A 27536-nucleotide genomic window follows, 5' to 3' on the forward strand; every position below is an offset into this window, starting at 1 on the left:
GTGTGTGTGTGTGTGTGTGTGTGTGTGTGTGTTTAAGTAGATGCATGAGTGCATGTGTAGATATTTGTCATTTCAAACAAACGTACTTTTTTCCTTTTTGGGTCTCTAAAAATATATGATTTGCAAAACTATACTCTTAATATAATGTGACCCCAAATAAATAAAAAACAAAAATTAAATAAAAATGAATACCTTAACAACTAGTAGAATTCTAATAATATTATTTTAGAAGACTGAAATACGCTGAAGAAGCTTTCTTAATCAAGACAGTGAATGATATTTTGTCTGAATGTCTGGCTGAAGTTTGAAATGTACTCCCTTTGTACTCGTTTTTTCAAAGCTTTGATATTCAGCGCTCACATACACACTCTAAAGCCACAAAGCCCGAACAGTATATGAAACCATGACTAATGACTGTACACACGGGTAAACATGAGAGTCAACAACAATAACTGTATTAGGTTGACTGTATTTTAAAAGATGAAGGTATTTTAAAATGATAAACATACAATTCAAGTGCACTGCAGGGGTGGAATATGTAAATATGCATTTATGTAAAAGAGATATTTGGAATTTCACACCTAAAACTGAGAGTAAATGAATGAAAAACGCTACAGCCGTTCGTCAAAACTACCGGATGTCTGTGAAGAAGTCGTCTTCACATCATCTCCTTCTGAACTCTATGATAAACCTATATGATAATACAGTGTGTGGTCGGTTTTTGCAGCGGCGTTCACATCTACTGTTAACTATTACAGTGTGGATTTTCAGCAACCCCATTCTGTCCTCTGATGGTGAATGTAAATAGAAAGTAAATGTAAAACGCGATGACATTTGTCTCATCATTACTGGAAATGTTTTAAGTGTGTATGCCTTTGTACCCTCTCCAAAATTCAGTGACTCCTCAATAATTAGTTATTACTTAGATTAAGTTAATTTGATAAGGTTCAGCCGGCAAGCTTTATGTTTTTATTTAGTTTTTATGTATTCTATATCAAAATAATTGCAGTTACACAATGTGTAATGTGGAGGGCACCGTGCTGACAGCAAGTAGGGATATTATCATGCAATGTAAACACGCATCAGCTCAGTGAAGCCTACTGTATCGCCTGCGTACACGAATATAAAACGGTGTAATTAACCACTACCGAAAGGCATGCGCTGCATATATCTCATACAACAGACCTTATATTTGAATGCCTAGTTAAAATGTATTCTGTCCAATTGACATTTTCCTGAATTAATATGAATTTCCTTTCACATAATAAGAATATTAAAAAAATTAAAAATAATGATACAAATAATAAAACTGTAACATTATTGTTATTATTGAAGTGAATAGCGTATAATAATTTAGTGAACAATTCATTATTTAATCGTAACAATGATGCTATTATTTGTACAGTGGTGTTATTGGTCCTAGAAGCAGCACTGTGAGGAGAGTTATTTTGTATTTAGGATGTTTAAGATGTTCAATGTAACTTCAGTTAATGTTATTTTATGTTAAAGAGCATTTTCAGGAACTTTAAAGCAGTGCAATGTGTTGTTGTAATATAAACACCTTTTATTCTCTGGGATTTTCTCTCTTCATTTACAGAGACAGCTCCGAAATGCTTGTCTTTTAGTGGAGTGCCATTCCATTCACTTTAATTTAAACTTTTTGCTTGATTGTACTTTCAAATATCTACACACATTTATGTCATACACCTGAAATGTACTATTTATACTGTAGAAATTAAGTGGTGTCTTTCATGTTATTTCTACATTTTGTAATACACCGGCTTGTGCAATAACAAAATTCCCCTTGATGCTTTTCAAATCTTTATTGCACTGTGCAGAGTTGTGACATAGTTTAGGTCTTCATGCTCCCTGCTGTCACACTATCTCAATGCTTACAAGGTGGAAAACCTTGCATGCATATGTCAGATCTACACATCCTTCGACAGGACATGAACGTACAGCTAGCCTCTCCACAGCTCAAATGTAAAGGACCCAAAGTCACAAGGGAGATGCCTGAACTTAAAGCCTCAGCAGAAGTTCACAAGTGACACACAAGTTGTATTAACAGTACATCTTGAAATACATTTAAATAGAGCAAAGATGAGCAGTGTTAAAGTGTTTCTTGTTGTGGTTTCAAGCATCCAATACTTAAAAAGCAGCAAGCAGTGTGAGTGAGACACTTACCCGGTTCTTAGTGAATATTCTCCCTGGAGAATAAGGAGCTACCTCGCATCATGACTGTGAAGTGACATTTCTGTCTGGGTACAGGTTTTGGTGAGGGACAGGTTGGTTTCCTCCTTTGACGTTACAGTCCCTCCTCTTCAGATGATCTCTCTCCCTTATTGGTGCATTGATCATGGTGCTAAAAGGATTTTTTGCTGATAAAAGGTGGTGACTGTCTTTGAAGTAAAGCAGTTATTTGAATTATTTCCTATTGCTGTTTTCCTTAAAGTATAGATGCAGATTTACTATTCATTATGTATTTGTTGTACAGGGTAAACCACAAATCAAACAAAAGTGAAAATATATAAAGGTTACACATTTTAAAGAGCTGAGAACGATTTTCTTTCAACCAAAACATTTCCTGATAAAGAAACAAGTAAGGCAGTTAGAGTGATATGTGCATGCCCTTGATGCTGTTTACCTTGATATGCTGTACAGTACATGGTTTCCTCTCCTTCAGCATCACTTTCTGGTCAATACATTAATAGGATGTTCTGTGCTGAGACAAACACCACTTCAAAGTCCTTGATCTGTGACAGGAAACCTACAAACAACAGATAAAAGCCCGCTATTACTGGTATGCAGGGCTAGGCCTGAAACCAGCACTCTTGAAATATAAATATATTCTCTGTGTTTCGATGTAGTGATCCTCTCAGATGTTTGTGTTAAAAAATGTACATAAATAGGTCAACTGTAGAGCTGGTCAGTTAAGCAGACCTTGATAGTTTAGTACATTATGACTTCTTTTGTGTGCCTTTTAAAGCCTCATCTGACCATGATTAATAATCAGGCAGTCAAGATTACATATTTCTAAAACAATATAGTCATGCATTCACAAAAGTCTATTATATTTGTATACATTGTTTGTTTGTTGTTCATTATACATTATTTAACCTAGTTTTACTTGTTTCTCTTATAATCAACATTTGAAATGCAATCATTTTTGGGCCCTAATTTGTGGCTATTCATAGAATATTTTTGAAAATCTGCAAAATGTATTATATAATTCAGCTGACAGATATATTTTACATGTAGCTGGTGAACATACTGTATGTAACAATGAATCTAACACCTAAAGAGCCATATATTTTTGGGTGGAGATCAAAACAGCTGAAAAAGAGTGAATGTTGGCTGCAGTGTTGGATATAGTAATTAAAGCAGTGCATGTTGTATTGAAGTTCTTCTGTCAAGAGTGGCCAAAAGGTTAACCCAGTATGGAACAGTAATGAGAAGGCAGCAGACGATAATGGGACTTTAAGGCACACAAGACCAAAAGTGGAGGATGGAGGAGAGGAAAGAAAAAAGACCTATATAGCGAGAGAAGCATTGCGTACAATTGTGCTTGAAAAATGTTAACAAACTGAAACAAAAGACGATGTAACAAACACAGTTGGCCAAAAGTAATGTATGGTAAGTTGCAATTGGGGAGCAGACGGACATATTGCTGATGCAAGCCCATGTAATATAACATGGCAAAAGCCCTTTGAAGTCACGTCTGGTATGAATTGAAATGCAGTAAATGGAAGATAGAGTGGGTTTTTGTGGTCAAATCCTATTGTTCTTGGTCAAAATTGAGGACTTTATATGAATTATGAATAAAGACGGTAACAATAATGAATAATTACCTGATTATCATGATTTGTATCGTATGAGGAATTATCTCTTTGATTCAGATGGTTCTGTCTGCTTACATTTCACATATGAGATCATTCAGGTATAGATCGGTGTCATCTGCATAACTTTTTAGTGTAGTTTTAGAGAGATAAAAAAAATCTAAACCCAGTTAGAACATCTAGGTGCTATCAAACAAGTGTTGCCAAGTGTCTAGTTTACGTATCATTGTGGTTTTGGCTGTTTGAAAATAGGCTGCTGGATTCTTTAACTTTAGTTTCGCAGCCATTGCCGCTAGCTTTTACCTTGGATTGTTTAAATGTAGTTTGTGGGTGTAGAAGAAGAAAAGAAAATCAAGGTCCATACCAGATGAACAGTGTACAGGTGTCATTACAGATGATATGTGACATCAAATTACATGTGAATGTGCTTGGCAAGAGACGGCCTTCATTGATTAACTTCATACAATTCCATATGGTAAAAGCCTACTAAGTAATGTAATTTTGTCGAATTAAATTTGGCATGCTGTGAAGACGGGAAGTAATTTTCACAGTGATGGGATTGTCTTCTGTGCTTTACCTTATGAAACTCAACGTAAAGGAACATATCTGGCTTCCGGAGAGACTTTGAAGAACACCACAAGCCTTATCTGAGTGAGAAATTAATTTGGAATATGTAGCACTTAAACACACAACACATCCTTTCCTTTGTCACCCACATGGTCAAGTGTGTATAGTGTTAAACACAAGGTGGTTTCCATCTAGTAGTTCGGTAGTGTAGTGATCAGAGGTTTGACAGGTTGGTTAAGGTCACATCTCTTTACATTGACTTTTTTTTTTTTCAGATGTATCATTACGTCGTAAATCCATTTTCAGTGCATATGCTTTTTTAATATCTACACATCTTTTTTTTTTTTAAGTAAAATGTTGACCAGTAAGAAATCAAGTATAAACTGATTTTGGTATGAATGCTCTGTACATGTATAGCACGCAAGCTTTAGTTCCTCTGCTCTGTTATGCACCTGCTAAATGTCACTTACCATCTGTAAAAGTTCAATCCTTGTGTGTATATGTGCACACATTAAGTGTGCTGACATTTGGAGGGACTACTGTGCATTTGTTTGCCTGTGTGAACAGTTATTGCCAAGTATTGCTCTAACCGCTGGACAGTCTGATCTCATCGATTCCTCTAAGAGAAATTAGCATTATACCAACACTTAAATGTCATCTGTAGCTATATGTGAAGGAGACAGCCAGAGCTGATGCAAAGGGCTTCACCTTCCAGTAATATCAAGACTGTCAGTCCCCCCACACCACACTCCTCAGCACCTGCTATCCCCTCACTGTCAGTTTAACAATCACCATCAGACGTAGCACCAATGCTGACTCACTGAGGTGTCTAACTGTGTGGGGTATATGAGGTAAATGCTAGTCTGTGCGCATTCTGCAATAGCGTGTACTTCAGCCCACACACATCTTATATGATGTTAATGTTATTTGTGTTTTATTCATTTACTGAGCAACCTTTTGATCTACCTACTAAACGTTTTAATGTCTGCAAACTGAGGGGTTTCATATTGTTGTTTTTTTGAATGAATCAAAGTGTTCCTGAACTAAACAAAAGGCACACTCACTGTGATGTGATAAAGGTCGTGTTAATATGAGTCGTCTTACATTACCACAGTGGCGGTATGTAAGCAATCGACTTCAGAGGAACCACTACCAAGATGACTGATGTGCGCCTGATGCCTCAAGGCCAAACTGTCACTGTACAGCCAGAGCCTTTTCACAGTAATCTGGGTAAGCAGGACTACCCGTTAGTGTTGTGGTTTGGAAGAAGTGAAGCTGTGCAGGGCTCGGGGCTGGGGTTGGCGCTTCTTTGTAAATTGTGGGTGAAGGAAGTGTGTGGCCTTCCCTGCCCACGCTTGTGACTGTAACATGAATTGGTGCTTGGGAACTGTTTCAAAGCAGCTAATTAGTTAGTTTAACAGAGGGCTTGATATGTATTGATGCTTCTCACAGCATCAAGTATAGGAATATGATTAGATTAAAGCAGTCACTTTCTTAAAAATGAAAGGAAATGAACCTCCAAAGCTACAGTATATAATTTCTCAGTGCACTACATTAAGTTGTAAGGAACACACTCATGTTACATTGATCGAAGATTATCATGGGTGATTAAAAGTGTATGTTGTTGCTCAGTCTTCTCCCTACAGTAACATTGTTGATGGCTATATCCACGAAAGTTTAAACAATGGGGCCTATACACAATATGATCCAAGTTAATTTTTTAATGCTTTAACATAATTTTTGTCATCACACCTTGTGCACCAGGACACAAATTACATTTATGTTGTATTAAAGACCAAACAAGTATGTTCTTATTGTACTTTAGGTTTCTTTTCCTAAGAATTCAGCTGGGGATTTGCACATTTCTTTTCCAGTATGAGTTAGTCATACAGTCTTCCCCCTGCTAGATTGTGTTTTTTTGTGGTTCATTACATGATGATCAATCTTCACTCACCTACATGTTGCCTGTGAAATGTATAACTGACATAAGTTTCCTTATCTCATGACCACGGTGTCAGACTTTTTAGAGAGAGAAAATGTGAAAAGCAATTAAATAAGCACAGACACATTTATGGGTCATTCATTTTTATTACACTATTCATTTTTCTCAACCAGTTTTAATTTCTCAGATTGCTTGCAAATACAGTTACACAACAGAGAACATTTTGCCAAATAGAAATATCTGTCTGCTGATTTGTGGAGCATGTCTTTGGTTAAAGATCTGAATGAAAATGAAGAACAGCTCTCTCTATGGTGCTATCAACATCCCAAGAATCAATGCGTTATAATTTAAATCAGAGAGACAGGATCAATGTCTAACATTTAGCAACCTTTACACAAATTGAGTAATTTGGTTCTACTTGTGCTTAGCGCCTCTCCTTGTCAATTAGGCAGAGGTCATATGTCTATCTGTATTTCACATTTCTGAACGTTATAAACTTGTCAATGTTTTCTTAAACAAGCTTTTAAATTTACATTACAGGTGAAAAGCATGACCCATGATCCAACTGATTATTACATAGAAATAAAAAATACAGAATAATTACATCCAAAACACAGCATTGTAAAAGGCAATAATGCAGCAATTAAAATCTCAATAACATTGTTTATATTTCGTCGGGAAGTAAGGGGACAGACAAACAAAGAAGTCTAGAGTTTGACAGAGGATGTACATACAAATGTGTTTTGATTAACTACAGTATACACCATTCTAAGTCTGCTAAATGCTGGTAGGAAACCTTCAGTGGTTTGGGAAACATAGGCAAGCTTATTCTCATCTATGGTTTCAGTAGTATCATTACAAGATCAAATGACTTAAAACTGTGAACATACAACGTTTTCATTCACTAACGTAGCTGTACAAATTATACAAGGGCTATGACTTGTCTTCACCTGTCATATCTCAACCGCAACCTGCAATTAACCTGACCAAAGAGCGAGAGATTAATGCTAAGCAAACCATTACTCTGATAGTCAAACTAATTTTGCTTATTTCAAAAGCAGACTTTACACAAAAAACAACCTATAAGTAAACTACTTTTCCCCTGAATGGACAAGATATTCAGGTTTTAAAAGTAAAATGTTGACCAGTAAGAAATAAAGTATAAACTGATTTTGTTATGAATTATCTCTTCTATAGGATTGTTAAAGACTGATGGAAAAAAAGCAATGTTCCTTAACCAAGTCGGTTTGAATGAAGTGACTAAAGGAAATTCAACCTGACACACTAAGCGGTTAACAATCAGCCAGAAAAAAGGGTCAGTCCCTTTTTTTACTTACCTATACAGGGTACTATGTTGATCATAAATATGACGAACTACAATGAGTCATTCAGTGAAAAGCTATTTAAGAAGAGAGTAACTTAAATATAGCATCTATAGAGTAGTAACATTCAATGTTATTGAATCCAAATAAGTCAAACTGGGAGATTTAAACTACCATGCCTAAATGTGGTGTTTTTTTAAAATTTATTACGCACAATGACACTTCACATTACTATAGCTGTGGCCTCTTTACACTCCGCTGCTCTGTACATGTATAGAACGCAAGCTCTAGTTCCTCTGTTCTGTTACGCACCTGCTAAATGTGAAAATGATCAGGCTGCTACAGAAAGTGTTGAAGGGCATCAGGCATCTTTCTGTTGGATGTGTTCAACTTCACTACTGCTAAAAAGGTCTACTAGGGGAATGATGCATTACTGAAAATATGATGGAAACTCAACTTCTACCTTAAATACATTCAGAAAGAAGTTACTTTGTCGTTGTCTTGTGCTGGTTTTTACAACAGTCCGTTTTCAATCAGCCATGTTAGGAAAAATGATTCTCCTTCTCGTAACAGCACAATTTACTTTTTTTTATGTATTATTCCATTACATCGATGCAAATTAATCATAGAAATGTTTACATCTAGTAGTATGTATTTCTTACGTTATTTACAGTGTTAATTTTGTACGGTGACATTTCCGACTTCTCAAAAGCAATGACAAGAACAACACAAATAAATACAGCAGTATCATACACCAAGTTGTCATGCTTTCATTAAAATAACGGACTTCTGATTATTCTGTTTTACAGTTCTTTAGGCAGCAGTACAAATAAATCAAAATCATTCACTGACTAAATTATCTAAATGGAATATTTGGTATATTTTGCCAAATATTTTATAATACGTTTGAGGGTAGATCCTCAGAGTTAAAAAAAAAACATGACTTTTTTTGAACCACCAGCACATAGTTCTGTATCGACTAGTGTGGTCTTTTTGGCCTTTTATGTTTTGAAATTAAAGCCTTAATGTCTCACACATTCAAAGTAAGAACCTCCAAGTCCTCATTTAACGTTCATTTCGTTTGTTCATTCAATGTTACAGTAGCTCATGGATAGTTGACAATTAGCTTAGTAAATGCCCCAATATCACTGAGTGAGTTTCAAATTTAGAATCAAACCATAACTTGATTAGGCTGTCACTCACACACAGATACGTTATATCTAACTGTGGTACATCTTTAACAAAAGGGACTACTACTGAAAAATAAAAAGGTCTACTATAAAGCATTATGCACCGTTCAACTTCAGTTTCTAGTAAGGAGCAGTAGGTCAAGTCATGCCACTGGGATGGTTTTCCTGTCTATGAGGTGAGTGTATTTGAGGATTATGAAACGCTAATGTGTCACTGCTAATGGAAATCCTCAGACTCTAATGAGGAGGGGTATCAGATTACAATAGGTGATGTGAGTTTCTATCATATCTCATTATTCACATTCTAGCATTGATGATAGCTTGTTGTTGGTCATTTACAAAGGGTTTGGGACGTACCCTGTACTTGTTCAGATACTTTGTTAGCAACGCATCAAAAATCCGTCAAAGGGAGTGTGTGTAGCTGGCACACCACTGTAAGGAAGAGTGGGGGGGAGGGGTGGGACAAAACAAGTGGTCAGGCATGACTTGTTGTTGATAAACCCCAGTACCTCAGTTCATCTGTTCAAAGAATTTGTAGGTAGGGTTTTCATAGCCATGGTTTTGCATTTTGTTGAGCTGTCGTTCTTCTGGTGTCAGCATGGGGTCGACCTGCTGCGAGACAGACGAAAGTTCCAATTATTACACACTAAAGACACATTCACAAGCACGGAGCACACCTTCAACTGAGATGTGAGTACTTTCAATACAATGATTTAGTTAACATTTGTAGGATGACTGCTGCAGTTTGCTGAGACTTCTCGAAAAATAATGCATAGTTTGCATTCTGGGAAATGGGCTTATTGGTTTACGTGAGTTAGATGAAAAGTATAATACCACTGTCCTATCTGTATTGAGCTGTAGATAGCAGTTGGTTAGCTTAGCTTAAAATAAACACTGAAAACATGGGAAAACCGCCAGCCTAAGTCTGTCTGCAGCTTGGAAAGTCGGCCTTCGAGCAATCTTGTTTGTTTAATCTGTAAAACATTTAAGTGTAAACGACAATTTGCAACATTCCGAAAAATGTTAACCTTTGAACAGAACAATTTTAGCTATTTTCCCACATTTGTGAAAGATAAAAAGCTACAGCTGCTGGCTACATTATGTGAGTTTGGATTTAATATTAACATACAAATCTTGCAAAGAAAGAGCATATGGATATTTCTTAAAATATCAAACTGTCCCTTAACCCTAAAGGATCTTACAGTATTTACATATTCAAGCACATTGGAAGGTGATTTATGGAAGCAAAATGATAGCTTGAAGGTGGTAAATACATCTAAAAACCTTTGTGGTGCTTTAGACAGTGCTGTTGAAGGAAATAATGACATATATATCTATAAAAACATTTTTGCTAAACTATAAAGTGCAAGACCACAGATGTGGTTCTCTAAGAGCTTTTGGCCTATCTAGGATCGTACCTCTACGATGCCATGACTGATTGTGCCGTATGGCTTCCTGCGCACCAGCAGCAAGCTGATTACCATCACCATGGCGATTGCCACGGCCACCACGAGCAACCCAACCATCGCGCCACGATTAAACGTCTCCAAAGCATCGGGTTGCTTTAGAAAGAAAACAAAGAGCAGTTAGACATGAAATGAGCCATTCTGAATGACATTACGATGCTCATGCTCTTAGCCTCACCAGTTCATCTCTCTCGATCTCAGGAGGCTTGTTGACTACCTGCTTGAGCTCCACAGAGGTGTTGATCTAAAATGACAGGGAATTAGGGGAAACATTAAAAAAACACATAAAAAAATTACAGAAAGCACAATTAATTAATAAAAAAAAAACGATTATTCAACTGGGCTAGGTTAATATCACAGATTCTCAGATAATTTTCTTACTTTTTCCTCATATTCGTATGTGGGGCCTCTCTCAGATGTGGTATAATCATATTCTTCTACTGGAGACACTAAGGCTGACAGGAGACAACATTTTATAAAAACATGTAACTGTAAGCAAAAGTCATTATTTACACTACAATCATTGTAAACAGAAACACATCATGCTTTAATGACACTGAATCGGCTCACCTTTCTTGTTAGGCTGCACTTCTTTGGAGAAAAAAAAAGAGGAAAATAGCATTAACAACGGCAGGCTGTGAGAGGTTTTTACATGCCACTCCCACCATTAAGGCAGACTTGTATCTGTTGAATATGATAACTATGTGGATGTATACCAATGCGGGGAGGATAAGGCCTGTTCTGGAAGGCTCTCTCCTCTTCCTCCTCGTCATCCTTTTCCTCCTCGCTCTCGGCCGGCAGAAGCTCCTCGGTGGTGCGGGTCTCAGAGAAGGAGGTGGTCATGAGCTCACTGATGTCTCCTCTTTCTGCCTTGACCAGCTCCTCTATAGGTCATACATACAGAAACAATCCATCAGAACCGATATGTTACAACAGGAAATATAAAAAAAACAAGGCAGCCTGCAGATTTATAAAAACAGTAGCTTCGCTTACGTATATCATCGTGAAGCTCCTCAGCCAAGTTAGGATCCTTGTACAGCAGAGCAAGACTCTGGTTCATCCTCTCTTCAATGACATGGAGATGTGTGTACACCTGCAAAATATAATTATGCTTAGTTTTTTACGAAGTAAGGACCAACAAAGTTCAATCAAAGAAGTCAAACCGGTCTTTGCTGTGAAAAGAGAAGCAGTGATTCGCTCCTTAAATGAATGAAAAATGAAAACCCAGATAAATGTTCTATGTGTCTAGTCTGCGTTTGAAGCCTGCACAGACTGACTTTGATCTGATTTCAATGAAAAGAAGATTGGTAGCCGTTTCACCTATGTGGATTCAGTTCTTATTAACTTATCTGTGACGCGTACTAACTTTTCAGCACACAGTGTTCTGTACTTTTTATGGCCAGCAGAAGACAGCCCCGCTTTTAAAAAAAAGTGTGTGCCAAAAGCCTCTAGGGGGCAAATACCTCATGCACTCTCAGACACACACCTGGAATTTCATCTGCTCAGCCTTCTGGGGGTCGACAGCCACAATATGCTGGTAATGTCTGAGTGTGTGTCTGCGGTCCTTCTGCTCTGCTGCCATGTATCGCTTCAGAGCCTGCAGCACACGCTCTGGCTGGAAGACAGAGGGGGCAGAGTGAGGAAATGCCAGACTGTTAGATAACGGCACACAGAAAGGATTTAAAGCACATATGTAATTGAGCCAGGTTTAACTCTATCTATTCTTCTTTGCACTCCATGATGGGCGTACCTGAGGGGGGTCCGACTGTACGGCAGTAAGGTAGTTCTCCAGGGCCAGGCGGCGGTTGTTGTTGAGTATGGCCTCCACTCTGACCAGATGAGTCTCCACCAGTCTCTGCCTCTCTCCAGCGACCTGCTCCTCCAGCGTCTGCAGCACAGACTGGAAGTGCTGGTAGAGGAAACATAGATGCAAGGATAACTAAAGGGGCTCTATAACCACATGAGTATTTCAACTATGGGATGAATCCTATCGAGTTTGAAAAACAATGTCTGCTTACCTCATTCAGGGCCTGTCGCTCTAACCGAGGCAGATTCTTTGACTGGTTGTCGGCCTCGGCCCATTCCTTCATGATCTGAGGAGTTAAATATACTGTGTAAATAGCACACTGATAAAAAGTACATTTGGCATAAAACATGTTTAAGTTGTCACATCACATAAAGTGCATAAAGAGCAACAGTGCAACTCTCCCTTTTAACTTATGCACATGTAAACACAATGTCACCGATTTAGAAATGAATTGGTTTTAAAATCTTGGGATGTCTGGCTAAAAATCAGATGTCAACAATTTAGGAAATATACTAATTCACAGGCTGTTCCCTGAAGAAAGCCAGGCAATAGTTGTCATACCATATTTAATCACCTCAAAAGGAAATGCTGGCAGTTGTAAGGAATGTTTGACATTTAGAGACAAAACAGACGCAGTCGTTTTCTGACTTACTAAGTTGTCCTTTTTTATATAAAAGGCTAGTTACGAAAGAACAGTAAAGCTAAATCATAAATGTGCATCTTTAAAGACATGCTCTTATCAAACTGTTGAGCAAAATGGCCTGACAGTGATAAAAAGATGGTATTTGTGGTAAAACCACAAATCAAAAATACAATCTCTAACTTGTACAGCTCCTGTCTTGAGAATGTAAGCGTGTGTACTTGTTTGTAAGATAAGCACGTGCAAAAACACATTCAGATGCGAAGTGTGATAAACTTCCATCATGTGTTGTGTAAAAACAACAAATACTGCAAAGTATACATTTTAAATTATTTTTATTTATAATAATGTTAACTCCTGGAGAGTCTTGTTTTGCACTGAACGTATACCCATTGGCATTTTAAAAGGATGAATTACACTTAAGCACTAGCTCACGACAGGCCGTGGCATATGCTCATTATATCGCAGCTAAGGGTCGTGGTTCAGCCCGACGCAAAGCTTTTTGCTTTTCAGCCCAACTGTATACTGTTTTTCTCAGACGTGGAGGGATACTGACTTGTTGTGAAAAAAAGTAACTTACTATTCTACCCGTGGTATACGCTCAGTATATCACGGCTAAGAACCAATCAGATTGCTTGATTTGACTTGTCCGTTTTATAAATGTGATTATATTCTAGCCACAGAGTCCATACAAGGTCACACTGACCAGCTCTTTTTGTTTGGGCATATTTGAATTCTAAATGTTTCTTGTCTTTATCTGCTGTCCTGATAGCACATAAAACATGTTGAGGATTAGATGAGAAAATGAGAGCAATAGAACAGCCAGTCTCAGTCCGACCAGCCAGCCAACAACCATTAGCCTCTTCTCTGCCGTGTGAAAGTCACCTCATTGATGCGCTTCATTCTGCGTTCCTCCAGGTCTGTTTTGGCACGCAGGAAGTTGGCATGCTCCGTGTCATCCACTGGCTTCTCAAAATAAACATCAACGCCATCTGTGGGCCTGGGTGTTGTCACTAGTTAGGAGAGACAGAAAACAGAGGTTATTACCGTCACACAGACTGCAAAAGCCAGAGAGCAATTATCCTGTTATTAAAAGAACTGCCTCGGTCAAAATGTGACAGGGAAGGCAATTTTACACTCCAATTTAAGGAAGGGGAAACATTCAACAAACCACAATAGAAAACTACATTGGATTTTGTTCTGGAAAGATTAATCAATTACTCAATTTATGAATTACTTTAGAATCCCAAACATTTAGGAGATCGCTGATCCCATTCTGCTTGTTGTGTCTGGATTTTGAATAAGCGGGAAATCAACATTATTTTAAATGCGAGTACAACAGCTCCTATCATCAAATTGTATCCAAACCAATGGAATAAGACTTTAGTTAAACTGAAGTAGTTACAGCGCACAAATGGATCATTTAATTGTTTCAATTGTTTCCCACACATACAGTGAGTAATATCATGGTTTCCATCCTGAGTTTGTTCTAAGTAGTTTATATGTTTGGTGGTCAGCTGCTCCATTTGCTACGCACATGAGAAAGAGCCCTGCTGAGGCCTGGAGGTTGCTGAGTGGGTGGAAGTGTGATATGCTTAAGATCTACATGACACACACACAAGTGGTGAGGACAGTGGTCAGTGAAGACTGTTGAGAAATATTCAGTATTCTATTCAGTATAGACAGAGACACTTATTTGCATTTCTCCAGCATGCCCATCTTCATCCATGCACCTCACACATGTATGGGGTCCAATACACACACCCCATATGAAAACTGATAGTTTCACTTCACTACTATAGGTTACAGCCGAGGAGATGTGCCGAGCATCATAAGGGTTTATATCAATATTACTATTCTTATCATACTCCTTATCTGTTCAGTTCTTTATTGAAACTCTTACAGGTTATTTTTTGCATTTATATAATTGCTTTTCATATAGATTTTAAATAGAAATAAATGAGGTTTCTTGAGCAGCAAAAGTAATTCCTTCACTATATAAAATAAATAGTATTCCTGGAAACAGAGTACTGTGGGCAAAGCAGCAGAAATAACTATTTTTGAAATGTTTATGCTCGTTGGACATGTGTATTGACAAAGTAATGGCTTTTTATTTCAGCCCAGCACCAGCAATGAGAGCAGAGTAGATACTTCAGTGTGATAATAAATTAAACAAAACGATTAAAGATTATCGATAATGAACTGGTTACATTTGGAGCATATCAATACTTGGGTTTATAATAATTGAGCCCCGGGGACACCGTTTAACCTGGTTTCCGTACCCATCCCTATTCAAGAGTGATGCTGTCATCAACAGTTTTTAGATCTTTGATGTTTGTTCTTATCTACAGCTACTAAACACTCTTTGCATGCCAAGCAAACATGAGGGAGACTCACAGCTCTCTTCCTTCATCAGAGGTGCAGAGGTGGTGGGCTTCTGGCTTTTCTCGTAGAAGAAAGAGTCCATGTAGTCAGATGTTTGATAGGGTCCTGAGTCAATGGAGTATTCATACTCTTCTGGGCCTTTCACAGCTATTGCCTCTTCGTCCTCCTCCTCTTCCGCCTCTTCCTCATCAACTTCGTCTTCCTCGTCTTCCTCCTCCTCCTCGTCTTCCTCCTCCACCACTTCATCATCCTCCTCTTCCATATCGGCTTCGTCTGCATCAGTGTCAGGAGAGGGGCTGGGAGTGGGGGCTGTCACTTTGGTTCTGTGGAAAGCCAAACAGTCATTACTTTGACAGCCTGTAACGCACATCTCTCAGCCTCCTACATGTCAAGCTGAATGATCTTACACAGAATTGAGTTTTCCATTGGTCTGGGACGTGAATGTCTGAGGAGCAGCGGGGACGTCTCTCTCCTCCATCTCTGCTTTGCCGTTGGAACTCCCTCGGCCTGGGCAGCACACATACTCCACTCCTCGGAAATTATCTCTACATGGCAACAGCATCCCATAGCTGTGGAGCTCCAGATTGTCTGCAGTGCATTCCTGATTGTTGAAATACTTTGTGTTAAAAGTTACAAAAAATAAAGCAAAATGTAAATATAATGAGATAATTCTGAGTTTCTTCTTTCTGAATATGAAATGTTGACAGGAGGTGATGTGAGGGAGTGTTACAGCTTGAACTCAGCCATCATTCTGCTCTTTCAAAAACACCTCCGGTAGGCGTACTGATGATGTGACGTGATGCACGACAAACCACAGAGCAGACGTGTCTAGTCTGGACTGCTGTTTCTGTTTTGGCCACAGAAATGTTTCTTTGGTGGCACTGGGTTGTTCAAGATTCAAGGCTTTTATTGTAATTCGTACATAGCTACAGTGTAGTTATGTCGAACAAAATCTTAGGTAACAGGCTCCTCCAACAGTGCAACACAATAAAACATGTGTATGTGATTACCCTGCTGCTTTAATGTGGCTCGGAAACTTTTATCATCTTTGTAGATATTTGCTTTACATCTCTATTTGCTCTTCTCACCTCCTTAGCGATGCTGTGCCAGTACATGTAGCTCTTGCAGGCATCCATCTGCTCCTGGTGGAGGAAACGGCATCGGTCGGGCACCAGCAGGGCCTCGCTCACATACTCGCCCCCTGCAGAGTGGAGAAAGGGCTAGTTGAGTGTACCATGATTTTAAACAGTGGGACTATTTTAAAGTGGACCTATTATGCTACATTGGAAACATATATTGTAGGGCCATACCTATACAAAACATGTCTGTGAAGTTTTTTGCTTAAAATACCAAACAGTTCACCCATTGTAGCCATGCCTCATACTGCTCAAACACCTCTTTTGCAGCCCTGGTAGAGAAACGCGGATTTTGGGTCTTTAGCTTGAAAAAAGCAAAAAGAAGAGGCGGAGCTAATGCCTGATCAGAATTCTACCGGAGATAATGTTAAATTTGGTTGTGATAAAACGCCATCCTGTTTAAACCACGTCAAGGATTATTTTTGAAATAGTATGGAGCTCAAATGCCTTTTCTCTTGCAGGTTTATCAAAAGGTAAGTTCCTTTTTTTATTTCCTGCTTTTTAAAACACATGTGCTCAACTGTACAGGTTAGCTCTGAGTGTTAGCGTTAGTTACGTCCAAAACACGTCAGGCATTGTTTCTGATAGCAACTCTCTGTGGGTCCAGTGCCGATTTGACGTCAGATCGGCAGCAAATCTGTATCCGCTCGTTGTACACCTTTTTTTGAAAAGATTTGGGTATGGAGGAAAAGAGAGAGGGTTTTATTTTCTGACGCTGCGTGAGTTCCCCGGGGACACATATTTATGTATAAAAGACATCACAAAGTGCATTTTGCATGATAGGTCCCCTTTAAGTCATAATAATAATAAACGTTATTTATATAGCACCTTTCATGATAGATGCAACCAAAAGTGCTTTACAGATACAAAGTAAAGACGACACATACAGATTAAACATGGAGGAACATAGGAGACAGGTTATAAACAAACAGAACGAGCTTATCACAGAACGATAAAACAATAAAACGAACAGTGAGACAACTAAAATTACCCCAAATGAAAAGCCAAATTAAAAAGATAGCTCTTCAATTTAGTTTTAAGAACTCCAATGGAGTTTGCTGTTCTAAGATCCAAGAAGAAGCGTTATAAAGAAAGAAATAGTGTATATGAATGAAAAAAATCTGTGTGATGCAAAGAAGGTATAAAACAAATAAAAAGGATGGTGTAGAATAGTTAAATGGGGATGGGGTGCATACATTTGTAATGTACAGGCACTTTCAGAAGATAAACTGCAGCTGTGGTATGTTTAAAATAAATATTCAACATGTATCATAAAAATCATGAATGCAGCTGCCTTATTTGATTTAAACAATGAATCATACAGAAGTGAGGAACAAGTTTTGTAATCTATTTGCATTTTAGACATGTTCCATATATGGCACTATTACTACATACTGGCCTTTAGGGCTTACGGTACACATAAAGGAAAGTGTTTACCTATGTTAAGGAGTAGTGAACTAAATGTAGTTAAACTAGTTGTAAAGTAAATTGAAGTAGCTTGCTGGTAGTTTCACTATGTTCATATTAAAACTTGATTGAAGTTCTCAAACTATGTTTTTTGCCATTTTTTGTGCAGTACATTTTGACTTGAGAGAGTTCTACAGCGCTGTGTTTATAATAATCAACAAGGTTTCTGGATACAGGGTGACTCACTACTCACACATTCACTCGTCCACTGTTAGCCTACCTTCCCTCCTAGTGGCTTATAGCGGCCATGGCCCCTCTGCAATACTGTGGACTTGTTTAGCTGCCTTTCTATTGTTCTAATACTACAGAGGAAAAAATATATCACTGTTGCATTGATTGAGATGCAAAGAAATATTCATTTTTGAAAAACAATATAAAATCATATTTGGAATTGTTTTGGCCTTTGCTGTAGAGCAGTCAGAGTATGTCGTACCCCTGTCCACATTTTTGCTTCCATTATCCATAGTAGTACACAGTCAATCCATCAAAAGTATAAAAGGGAAGTATAGACGTACAGTATGAATTCCTAGCAGTGACATTATATAACGACAGTGTGGTGTGTTGATCTTACCTAGACAGCGGTAGGGCAGCACTATGAAGGCGTGTGTCTGGCAGTGGCCCCAACCTTTCTTACACCAGGCGGGGATGGTGACAGGTCTTTTTGACTCCTCTATATGGGAGATCGGAAGTGCTGGGTACATCTGGACGTACGGGTACATGCAGAGACCACCAGAGACAGAAACAGATCGATGGATGGACAGAACAGAGGGTTTGAAGACAGGAGGGACAGGGAGAATCAGTTAGAAGAGGGGTTGGGGGTTTGGTTGGGAGGGTGGGTATAATGAAAGTAGCAGGAACCAGGGAGAAGAGGGGGGAGAGCACAGTCAGTGGGGAGAACACTAACAAGGGAGAGAGTCATGCAACATTGTCTCTAGATACTTATTGGAAATAAGGGATTTTTATGCTAAATCCTTTATTTCCAGCCATCTTAGACACAGCAAACTGAAATTATTATTTCAATAAACATTCTTCTTCTTTTATTTCCAATTTCCCATGTGACTACTTTCACTTAAAATCAAGGCCAATAATTTAAAACTCATTATGAGCTTTAATAGTGAGAGAAATGATCTGGCAAAGAGTCTGAATGCACACTTAAATGCTTTCATCACAAATGTCAAGGAAAACATGGATGCTTTGTGTAAAAGCTATCACAGCTGCATAATGTGTCTGCTAATCGCATTACACTCCATTCAGACCCGTAGCAGCAGTGTCTATTTTGACCTCCAGATGGCGCTTGGTTGCCTTTACGGTTCTACTTCAAATACATATTTTTGAGGGAGGAGTGTGTGGAGAGTAGGTGTAACATTGACTACCTTACATCACATGTTTAAGAGTACACATATTGGATAACAAGAGGAGGGAAAGTGGATGGCGTTAAAAATGAAATATTGAAATATTCCAACAAGCCACCATCACTTCACTATATATGGTTAAATATATAGAGTAATAGGACAGGTGTTAGAAAAACCAAATTATATATTAATAATATGCAATTGGGATTTAATGCTTCATTCTTTCAACACTTTAGCATCAAATGGACAGTTCACCTAAATATCTAAAACACATATTTATTCTCTTGTCTGTTGTGCTATTTATACATCTCTATATATTTTTTTTAGTGCGAGTTGACACATGTTGGAGATATCGGCCATAGACAAGTCTGGTTTGTATTCAATATAATGGAACCAAATGGCTTGTGGTGCTTAAAAATCACAACAGAGAGGTCTCTTTTTAGAAATCAATCACAAGCTAGATCCTCTCTTCAACGAATAAATGCACATTTCTCTCTATAGCGTTATAAGATAGAAAGAAAAAAGTTACTACATTATAGTCATGGTTCCTGGAAATAGACATTGCTGTTAAGTTTTTCAAATATATTCAATGTCACTTTTTGCGCCACAGAGTAAGTGCCATTTATTTGCATTTTACTGAGAGGAGGAATACATCTCCACGGATCTCCAAAACTCGGCAAATTGCACCTGAACAATCTATATTGTTTGAGAAAAGTCATTTGGATTTGATTTTCTGGGTGAACTGTTTCTTTAAGAGTGATTCGTTTTTAAAAAAAAGTCTGTTTTTAGATGCTGTACAGGTTAAAATGATTTATTTGCAAGGTTTAGGACCTTACCTCCTGACAGTAGGACAGGATCTCTCCGGGCTCTTTGAAGCAGCCCTGCCGGCCCTGAGGGTCCGGCTCCCATTGGCCAGTCTGTAGGTTCATGTGCAGGAGCTGACGGCCGCAAAACATGGCAATCTGTGGCTCAGCGCCTTCTCGGTCTGGCCCGTTCACCTCGGTCATGGCCAAAGCCTAGAGAGCATAGGAAGGAGGGAAGAGAGAGACAAGAGAGTAAAGTTAGAGTTAATATAAACACAATGGCTGATAATACTGTGTTTGAAGCTGATCCAGGGCGGGTAGACCACAGATAATTCCTAAATGCACTCCAGCACTTTCCAACATTAGACCAAAAGTGTAAGCAAGGGTGCAAGACTGAGTGAGGGAAGATCGAAACAGAGTGGTGAGAATGTAGAGGAAGCTAATGCACAGGGGAATTGAATGCACACTGCAAAGCTTTGATAGAATATCGGAGAACCTCAAATTCAGAAAAAAGATCTGTAAAAGACAGTGAAGTGAATGAGAAGAAGAGCCAGTAAAAAGCCTGAGTTATTGTCTGGTGGCCTATTCTCCCTGTTGGCTGACAGCAGTGACAGCTGAGGAAAGGAGGAATGATTAAAAGGAAGGTGTATAGCATAAATATACGAGTGTATGTAAAATATTGTCTGCCACCCCTCCTCCAGTGGCCTTCTAGGATGTTGTTATTGATCGTGGGATATGTTGCCTCTGCCTGGGGGAGGGCCCAGGGGACCCCACATAGAGGAAGAAACAGCAGCTAGGGCTGGGAGTCAGGTGTTAATACAAGCTCATTGACCGATGGGCCACTTCACTACATTAACACACAGCACAGAGACAGAGAGAGCCCAGGGAGGAATAAAGGGGGGGTGGGGTTAGGTACTGTAAGAGTAGGACAAAGCTCTATAAACAGCACAAACAAGGATCTGCCTTAACAAACAAAGCAGGATTTCAAAAAATGTCACAGGAGCAGGCCCTCAAGAATCATGATAAATGTGGAAAAGTGAATCATGTTCCACTAGATGTCTTATTCATCTTTGGGGCAGATTTGACCTATTACAAACACGTCTGCAAGTAAGTAAAATATTTGGTTTTCTCAGTGCATCATTTGACAGTAACCTTCATGGTGGAGAACATGCCACAATGTTTACGGTCCAAAGCTCCTCAAAAGGACATCCCGTGCCCCGGAGCCTATGTATAGCTCGTATCCTTTCATCTGCACTGACAGACAGATGGACCCACCGACGACAGACAAGACGAGCGACGCTGAACCAATTAGAAGGAAGTTGCCCAAAGGGAAGAAATGGAGGAGATAAAATATGGGAGAGTGGCGCCTGATCAAAGGGAAGCCCTACTTTGGCCGACTGGAGCTTAAGTTTTTGAAGTCCTAATTAAAATTCAAACAGAATAAAATAAATATATAAATCCCTTTGAGTAAACGTACAATAAATATAAAAGGCCCTGAGCAGCCTGTGCATTATAATTACACTAAGAGCAGTTTGTGTTTCTGCATGTCCTAGCAGATTTCTTACAAATTACAGATCTACTTTTCATTACTGCTGACCATTTCCAAATGCATAGCGGAGTTTTTTACATGATTGCATTTCCCTCCTAGGTTTTAGGCTTTTTATTCATTTTAATAGTTTAGATATAAATAAGCAGAGGATTACAAAGTTGCTTAAGACGTGTAATCACAGCCAACATGCTACAGGGTAGATTCAAAGTTTCTCTGCTTTAAATATAGCAAATGATCCAATGCAACAACATTAACTTCTTCCTTTTCTTCCTGTGAATGAATCGTTTGTCCTCTGGGGTTTTGGACAATATTGCTCTTAAAACAATGCTGTTTTGCAGCCAATCTAAATATGGGGTTGTCAGTACTTGCTGACAACTCCAGTGTGATGGATTACCCATCAAGCAAGTTGCTGCTTGTTAGTTAGCTGTAGTTAATCATCAACCAACAGTTAAATAAATGGAAACAATGGCTGCTACATAAAGTATGGAATAAACATGTTACAAAAAAATTGCTTAACGGTGCTTTGGAAAAGTGTTGATTTATGATTTGTCGTGTGTTGTCAGCTATTAATGTAAATGTAAACTGTTGGTAGTTTCACAGCATGACATTTTATATTTTCCTTTTAAACTAAATGACAGTATTAGTAATTGACAGTGCTAAAATTGATCTTTGTTTAATGGTTAACTTAAGAGTAATATTTGATGAGTGCAATATAACAATGCTGAAGCTGCTGTAACAGTCTGTAGCTGCTGAGCTAGTGTCTATATAGATATATCTCTCAGGGAAGGTCAGTGCCACAAAGAGAAAAATACTTCCGGATATTTGAGAAGATAACCTGGCAGCTCCCCCTGGTCCAGCTCTCTCATTCCGCCTGCTCTCCACTATACTGCACTTGCAGAAAATCAATGCTGAGCGACTGCAACTGTATCGCCACGTTCCCCCAAATCAATAGCAGTCCATCAGGAGCCTAAGGCCTTGACCTCCAGCACACCCAGCCTGCAGACAGATCTGGGAGCAGATTAGATCTCCCTCTTGTGATAACCCCTAATAAGAAATACTGTTTTAAGATGTACGCTTCTTTTCGTCTTTCGCCACTACACATAGCAACACAAATGCATCCCAAAAACATTACTCAGGGGCCGACGTCATAGAGCCGCTCTGTTCTGCTGTGTGAATGCCTCGCAGGGCTTTTGAAGGTGTTTCATTGTACTGTGTCATTATATTCTCACAGCAGTAACAGAAGCTGGCCTCAGCATGAGTCAGCCTTTTTAGTTCAGATTGAGTTTAGATTGTTTAGATAATACTTTTAAAGAAGTATAAGTAGCTGGACAGAAATGTATTTTAGAGTATCGATATTTGCTTTACGTATATGTCCGACTGTGGGCCTCTATTTTGGAAAAATAACACTGACTTGTATAATCAGTTGATTTTACACCAAGGATTTATGGGAACATCTGGCAAGAATGTGCTTGAACACGGGCATGACTCAAGATGCCGGATTTTATTCCAATGAAACTAGTTCTGTTCTTCTCGATCATGATTAGTCACATGGAACCTTATTGAATTACACAAAAACATATATATCTTCTACAATAAAGGCAAGCTTTTGATGCTATAACACAACTCATTTAATTGTTTCATTTATTTTTAAGCCCATGATAACCAGTGATTGATATTTTTGTCTAAACAACTCAATGTCCGACCTGAATCCCAGCCAGGACAGAACGCACATTATTTATGTACCAGAGGCCTGTTGTCTGTACAACAAGACAGTGGAGAGGATCTGCCAAGTTGCTAATCTTGTTAAAATGGCAAATTGATCAGTCAGCCAAGAGCAGAGTCAAACTGATAACAACGGTCAATTTGAGAAGAAGGTCCAGAGAGGTTGTGGAGGGGGGCAGGGAATTCAATTTGCAGCTAGGTATGCTATTGCTTACAATACTAATGCATCAAAATGTCATGCAGACCAAACACATACAAAACAAATGGTCTCTTGTTTACAACATTTCAAATATGTGCCTTTCTCAGAATTCTGTGAGGTCTTTAGCAGACACATTGCATTAGATACAGATTACATTTACAGACAATAGTCCTCTGTGGTGAAGGATTATGCATCCATTAACTGCTAAAAATAGCCTTTGCTTCAGTGAATGAATCACATTCTCCTGCCTTGATTAAGCTGTTTGGTCCATGTTTTATGCTTACAATTTATAGCTGTAATTCCCTTTGGACTGACTAATATGCAGACACAGATTTGAGTGTCTTGGTGGTGTGCAATTTTCATTTTCATACCAATTCAACTACAGTGTGTAAAGACAGTGGCGGCGTGAGCAGGTTAGGTCTCTCTGAACATTCAGTCTCCATTCAGAGGCACACTGATCCAATTGGCTTCACTATCTGTCAACAATTATGCTTCTCCTCCAGTCCATGTCTCAGTGAGAAAATACTGTAAGTGTACTGAAGCATCTACAGTTCAAGCATGAAGTAGGTGGGTGTGGGCGTGCAGAGGTTGGTAAGGCAGCGCTGTTCAACCATCCTGAGTCTCACATATCATGTATTCGTGCTGATGAGGCTGAACAGGCAGACAGCCCAGAAGCCTGACAGCTCCCACTGCAGAGAACACTGCATCATTAATAACGACCCGGTGATATAAAGCATCGATTGGCTTTCTGCCTTTTTCACCAGGTTCTTCGCCTCCGTTAGCTCTCTTAAAATTCTATTTTACTCTCAACTGCTTCTCCATATCCGCTGCGTACAGACTGTGCTGCTTCACTTTGTTATCTTGTACCTCCACACAATTGCCGTAGCGGAAGGCGCCAAAAGGAAACTAAGGGATGTTCGGAGATTGTGGAAATAAGAAGGATATAATAATGGTTGATAATATGTTTACTATATCACTCTAGTAAATAACGCTGTGCAGCATTCAAAATAAGAGAGACGACAGACTTGATCATCATAAATACTCCTGTCAGCTGGGCTGGGTTTGGGCCAGGGCAGAACATTTACATGTTCCTCCAGCATCTTCCATCCTGTTCTAATTACATGTTCAGCACCTGTTCCTTCCTTATGTTGCAGGATGACTTCATCCTCTGTAATGATGCAATCTCCTGGCCCTTGCAGGCAAGCCAGAGTGGTAGAGGTGGAGGGGAGGAGCCCACCAATCATTTGTCACCTTTTATAAGCTGCGGCCAGACTGTGCATTGGAGAACCACGCCATAAATGCATCAAAGGCTTCAAGTTGATGCAGAGTCCTTAAGTGCTTGGAGCAGCATGTCTATAGTCACATAGGGGCCTTTGCTATCACTTAAAAGGATATTTTATTCCCTTGCATACCATTGTGATTGATAGTGTTTTGATCCCCTTGTTTTTGAGTTTCATCAATCTATAATTCATTTTTCTATACTTCCTTTGTTATATGATATGCTGTAAATCACCTGAGGTACGTGCCCCCGTTTAATCTTTCTATCTTTGGGAAACAATTAAACACTTTTTTGCTTATTCTTGACTCTCTGGATAGAGATATATGGGAGCTTGCTTGACACCTGATAATTAAGCGACATCAGACCCATGAGAAGCTAATCCCTATTTAGCAACAGGGACCTGGGATATCCCATCTGACCAAAAGACTACATGTAGTGACAATGCAAGCAAACAACCAGACATCACACAATGACACACAAATCCAGGATCTAAGCAGCAAGACTTTACAAACTTCAAATAATTATATTAATAATAATAATACATTTATTTTGGGGGGCGCCTTTCATAACACCCAAGGACACCTTACAGGGCATAGGGGCAATAGGGAACAATTAAAACAGTGGATTTAGTGAAGTATCACGCGGGGTAAGACAAGACAAACAACAGGAAATGGACTATAGAAGGACACAGGGTACAGTTTGAACAGGTGGGTTTTGAGTTGGGTTTTGAATGTTGTTATGGAATCAGACTGTCGGATGTGTAGTGGCAGGGAGTTCCAGAGTCTGGGAGCCGAGCAGCTGAAAGCTCGAGCACCCATGGTTTTGAGGCGAGAGCTTGGGACGGTGATAAGTCCTATACGGACGAAGAGCGGAGGGTGCGGGAGGGGGTATACTCCTGAAGGAGGTCGGTGATGTAGATGGGGGCAAGGTTATGGAGAGCTTTTTATATGAGTAGAATGTTTTTGTAGTCAATACGGTAGCGTACAGGAAGCCAGTGTAGCGAGAGAGTGAGAATGGGGGTGATGTGGTCGGATGAGTTGGTGCGGGTGATGATCCGGGCAGCAGAGTTCTGGATTATTTATCACCTGAACATATTCTATTCTAAATGAGAACAAACACGTTACTGTACTATAACATCATGAGCTTTGTCACTTCCAAAGCCTATTGTGTAGGCTAGGTTAACTGGGGTTACTCGTGATTAGTATTATGGACTGGCACTGGCTGCTTTCCATCACTCGTGTAGAAAACACACCCACGCACAAAATTGGCCTCATCGATGCATAACCCATGAGTGGACGACACACGCATACACACGGACAGAGCTTCCTGAGCACGTCTTTGTGCTTCTCTGCAGCACAGATGGCTAAATAGTGGGTGTCTTCCTGCTCTCCGGGCCCCTCCTTCACTCTTTTTCTATATTCCCTCCCTACGCCTCCTCCCAAGGCCGAGCTGGATCCACCCTAGCTTCCCTATCCTTGATATCCCTCGTCTCCCCCTCCCTCCCTAACAGCTTTCACACAATGCCTGACACTCTGCTGTATGGCCTCTCTCTCTAGGCCAGTGCTAAATGGCCAGAGAGATTTGGGAGCATTCATCATTGTAATCATGTTGGTTAAATTATTCATAGGCTCCATCAGGCCTCTTCCTGGTGTGGCATGTAGTTATTAGAGTAGCAACATTAGTCTGCCAGAATCTCATGGTGCAGTGGGGACAAAGGAGGATAGAGCAGGTTAGCTCAGCACATTGACACTCATTATTATACATCACTGGCTAATGGCTAATTGAAGTCATTACTTTTCTATTCAGAGGAGACCGATGGGCAGAGTGGAAAATATTGCATTGTTCTATAGCTTTCTGTAAACCACAAGCTCGCTGTGAAGTTACTTACTGAATCCTAACTTCAATACTTGATCGCCAACAAAGCTGAAAGTAACAATTATTTCCACAACCGAGTAATTTCTAATTCAATTGTCCATTTAATATCAATACACTTTTTCCAAAAGTACAAGGTGATGTCTTTAAGTGTCTTGTATTATCAGCCCAAATAGATGTTTGACTGATATTATTTGTCCATCAAAAAATGAATAGGTGGAAAAAATATTGCATTTCACTACCGAGGTTTTTGGTTGCAGAGATGTGCTTCTCTAAGTCAGCTTCATCAGTCCAGATTACAGCGGTCCGCCTCCAGCTGGGCACCCTGGGAGCAGATGGCCCCATTATCACCTGGGTTCATCTAGGTCTGAAACAGCAGCCAACACCAGCTCCCAATATTGGATTTCATTTCAAGTTTAGCTTAAAATACACAACATGTCAGATGGCATTACTGCAGGAGACTTCATGGATCTAGAGGCCGTCAGTGTCAACCATGTCATGATTGTGGTTGTTTAGGATCATGTTTATACAGTGAAGCCCGCATCTTTCCACCTAGCACTGAACAGGCTGCTGCGGCTGGGGATTAAGAAAGGGACTGAATTCTGCAAAGGTCGCTATATCCTCCTGGAATCACATGACCTTAGTGAGATACCGATTTCCCTGATGTACGATATCAGTGTGAGACTCAATAAAAGCCAAATACCCTCACAGGCAGAGTTCACCTTTCCCAGCTGGGAGCCATGACTCATGATAAGTATCATGTTCAAACACATCCTGCTTCTCTCTTCCCTTTTCTTTCTTTACAGTACAATCCATGACACACGCACCTGCATTTTACTCCCATTGTGAAGGCAATTATTGTTACAGAAATATTTCCTGTTAGCATTTTTTTTTTTAAACATCCTGCCTTTCAGCAGTATCCGTTGAAAAACAGAAATGTCCAATGGATTCAGAATAAGAGAGCAGAAAACTCCCACATGGCAACATTGATGGCATGCGTGG

The 27536-nt window shown here is 39.3% G+C and overlaps 2 protein-coding genes across 5 annotated transcripts in view; both read right to left on the reverse strand.

The window, feature by feature from the left end:
* Positions 1–2257, reverse strand: part of zbtb32 (zinc finger and BTB domain containing 32) — a 9518-nt gene extending 7261 nt beyond the window's left edge. The window contains exon 1 of one of the 2 annotated variants that reach the window (XM_010789683.1): positions 2185–2247. The gene's annotated coding sequence lies outside the window, so the exon portion shown is untranslated. Of the gene's footprint in view, positions 1–2184 lie in introns of both variants that reach the window. The other variant, XM_010789682.1, reaches the window with a different exon arrangement.
* Positions 2258–6471: 4214 nt separating this feature from the next.
* Positions 6472–27536, reverse strand: part of aplp1 (amyloid beta (A4) precursor-like protein 1) — a 32895-nt gene continuing 11830 nt past the window's right edge. The window contains exons 2-17 of one of the 3 annotated variants that reach the window (XM_010789688.1): positions 19947–20126; positions 18330–18459; positions 16244–16356; positions 15563–15756; positions 15168–15478; positions 13656–13783; positions 12342–12416; positions 12074–12232; positions 11810–11938; positions 11317–11416; positions 11040–11207; positions 10894–10911; positions 10705–10778; positions 10502–10567; positions 10276–10419; positions 6472–9469 (exon numbers count right to left, since the gene is read on the reverse strand). In XM_010789688.1, the coding sequence (XP_010787990.1) occupies positions 9368–9469; positions 10276–10419; positions 10502–10567; positions 10705–10778; positions 10894–10911; positions 11040–11207; positions 11317–11416; positions 11810–11938; positions 12074–12232; positions 12342–12416; positions 13656–13783; positions 15168–15478; positions 15563–15756; positions 16244–16356; positions 18330–18459; positions 19947–20126 (2091 nt within the window). In that variant the 3' untranslated portion in view covers positions 6472–9367. Of the gene's footprint in view, positions 9470–10275; positions 10420–10501; positions 10568–10704; positions 10779–10893; positions 10915–11039; positions 11208–11316; positions 11417–11809; positions 11939–12073; positions 12233–12341; positions 12417–13655; positions 13784–15167; positions 15479–15562; positions 15757–16243; positions 16357–18329; positions 18460–19946; positions 20127–27536 lie in introns of all 3 variants that reach the window. The other 2 variants (XM_010789687.1, XM_010789686.1) reach the window with 2 other exon arrangements.

Source organism: Notothenia coriiceps, unplaced genomic scaffold (genome assembly GCF_000735185.1).
Source record: "Notothenia coriiceps isolate Sejong01 unplaced genomic scaffold, NC01 NC01_scaffold00033176, whole genome shotgun sequence".
Classification (NCBI taxonomy): Eukaryota; Metazoa; Chordata; class Actinopteri; order Perciformes; family Nototheniidae; genus Notothenia; species Notothenia coriiceps.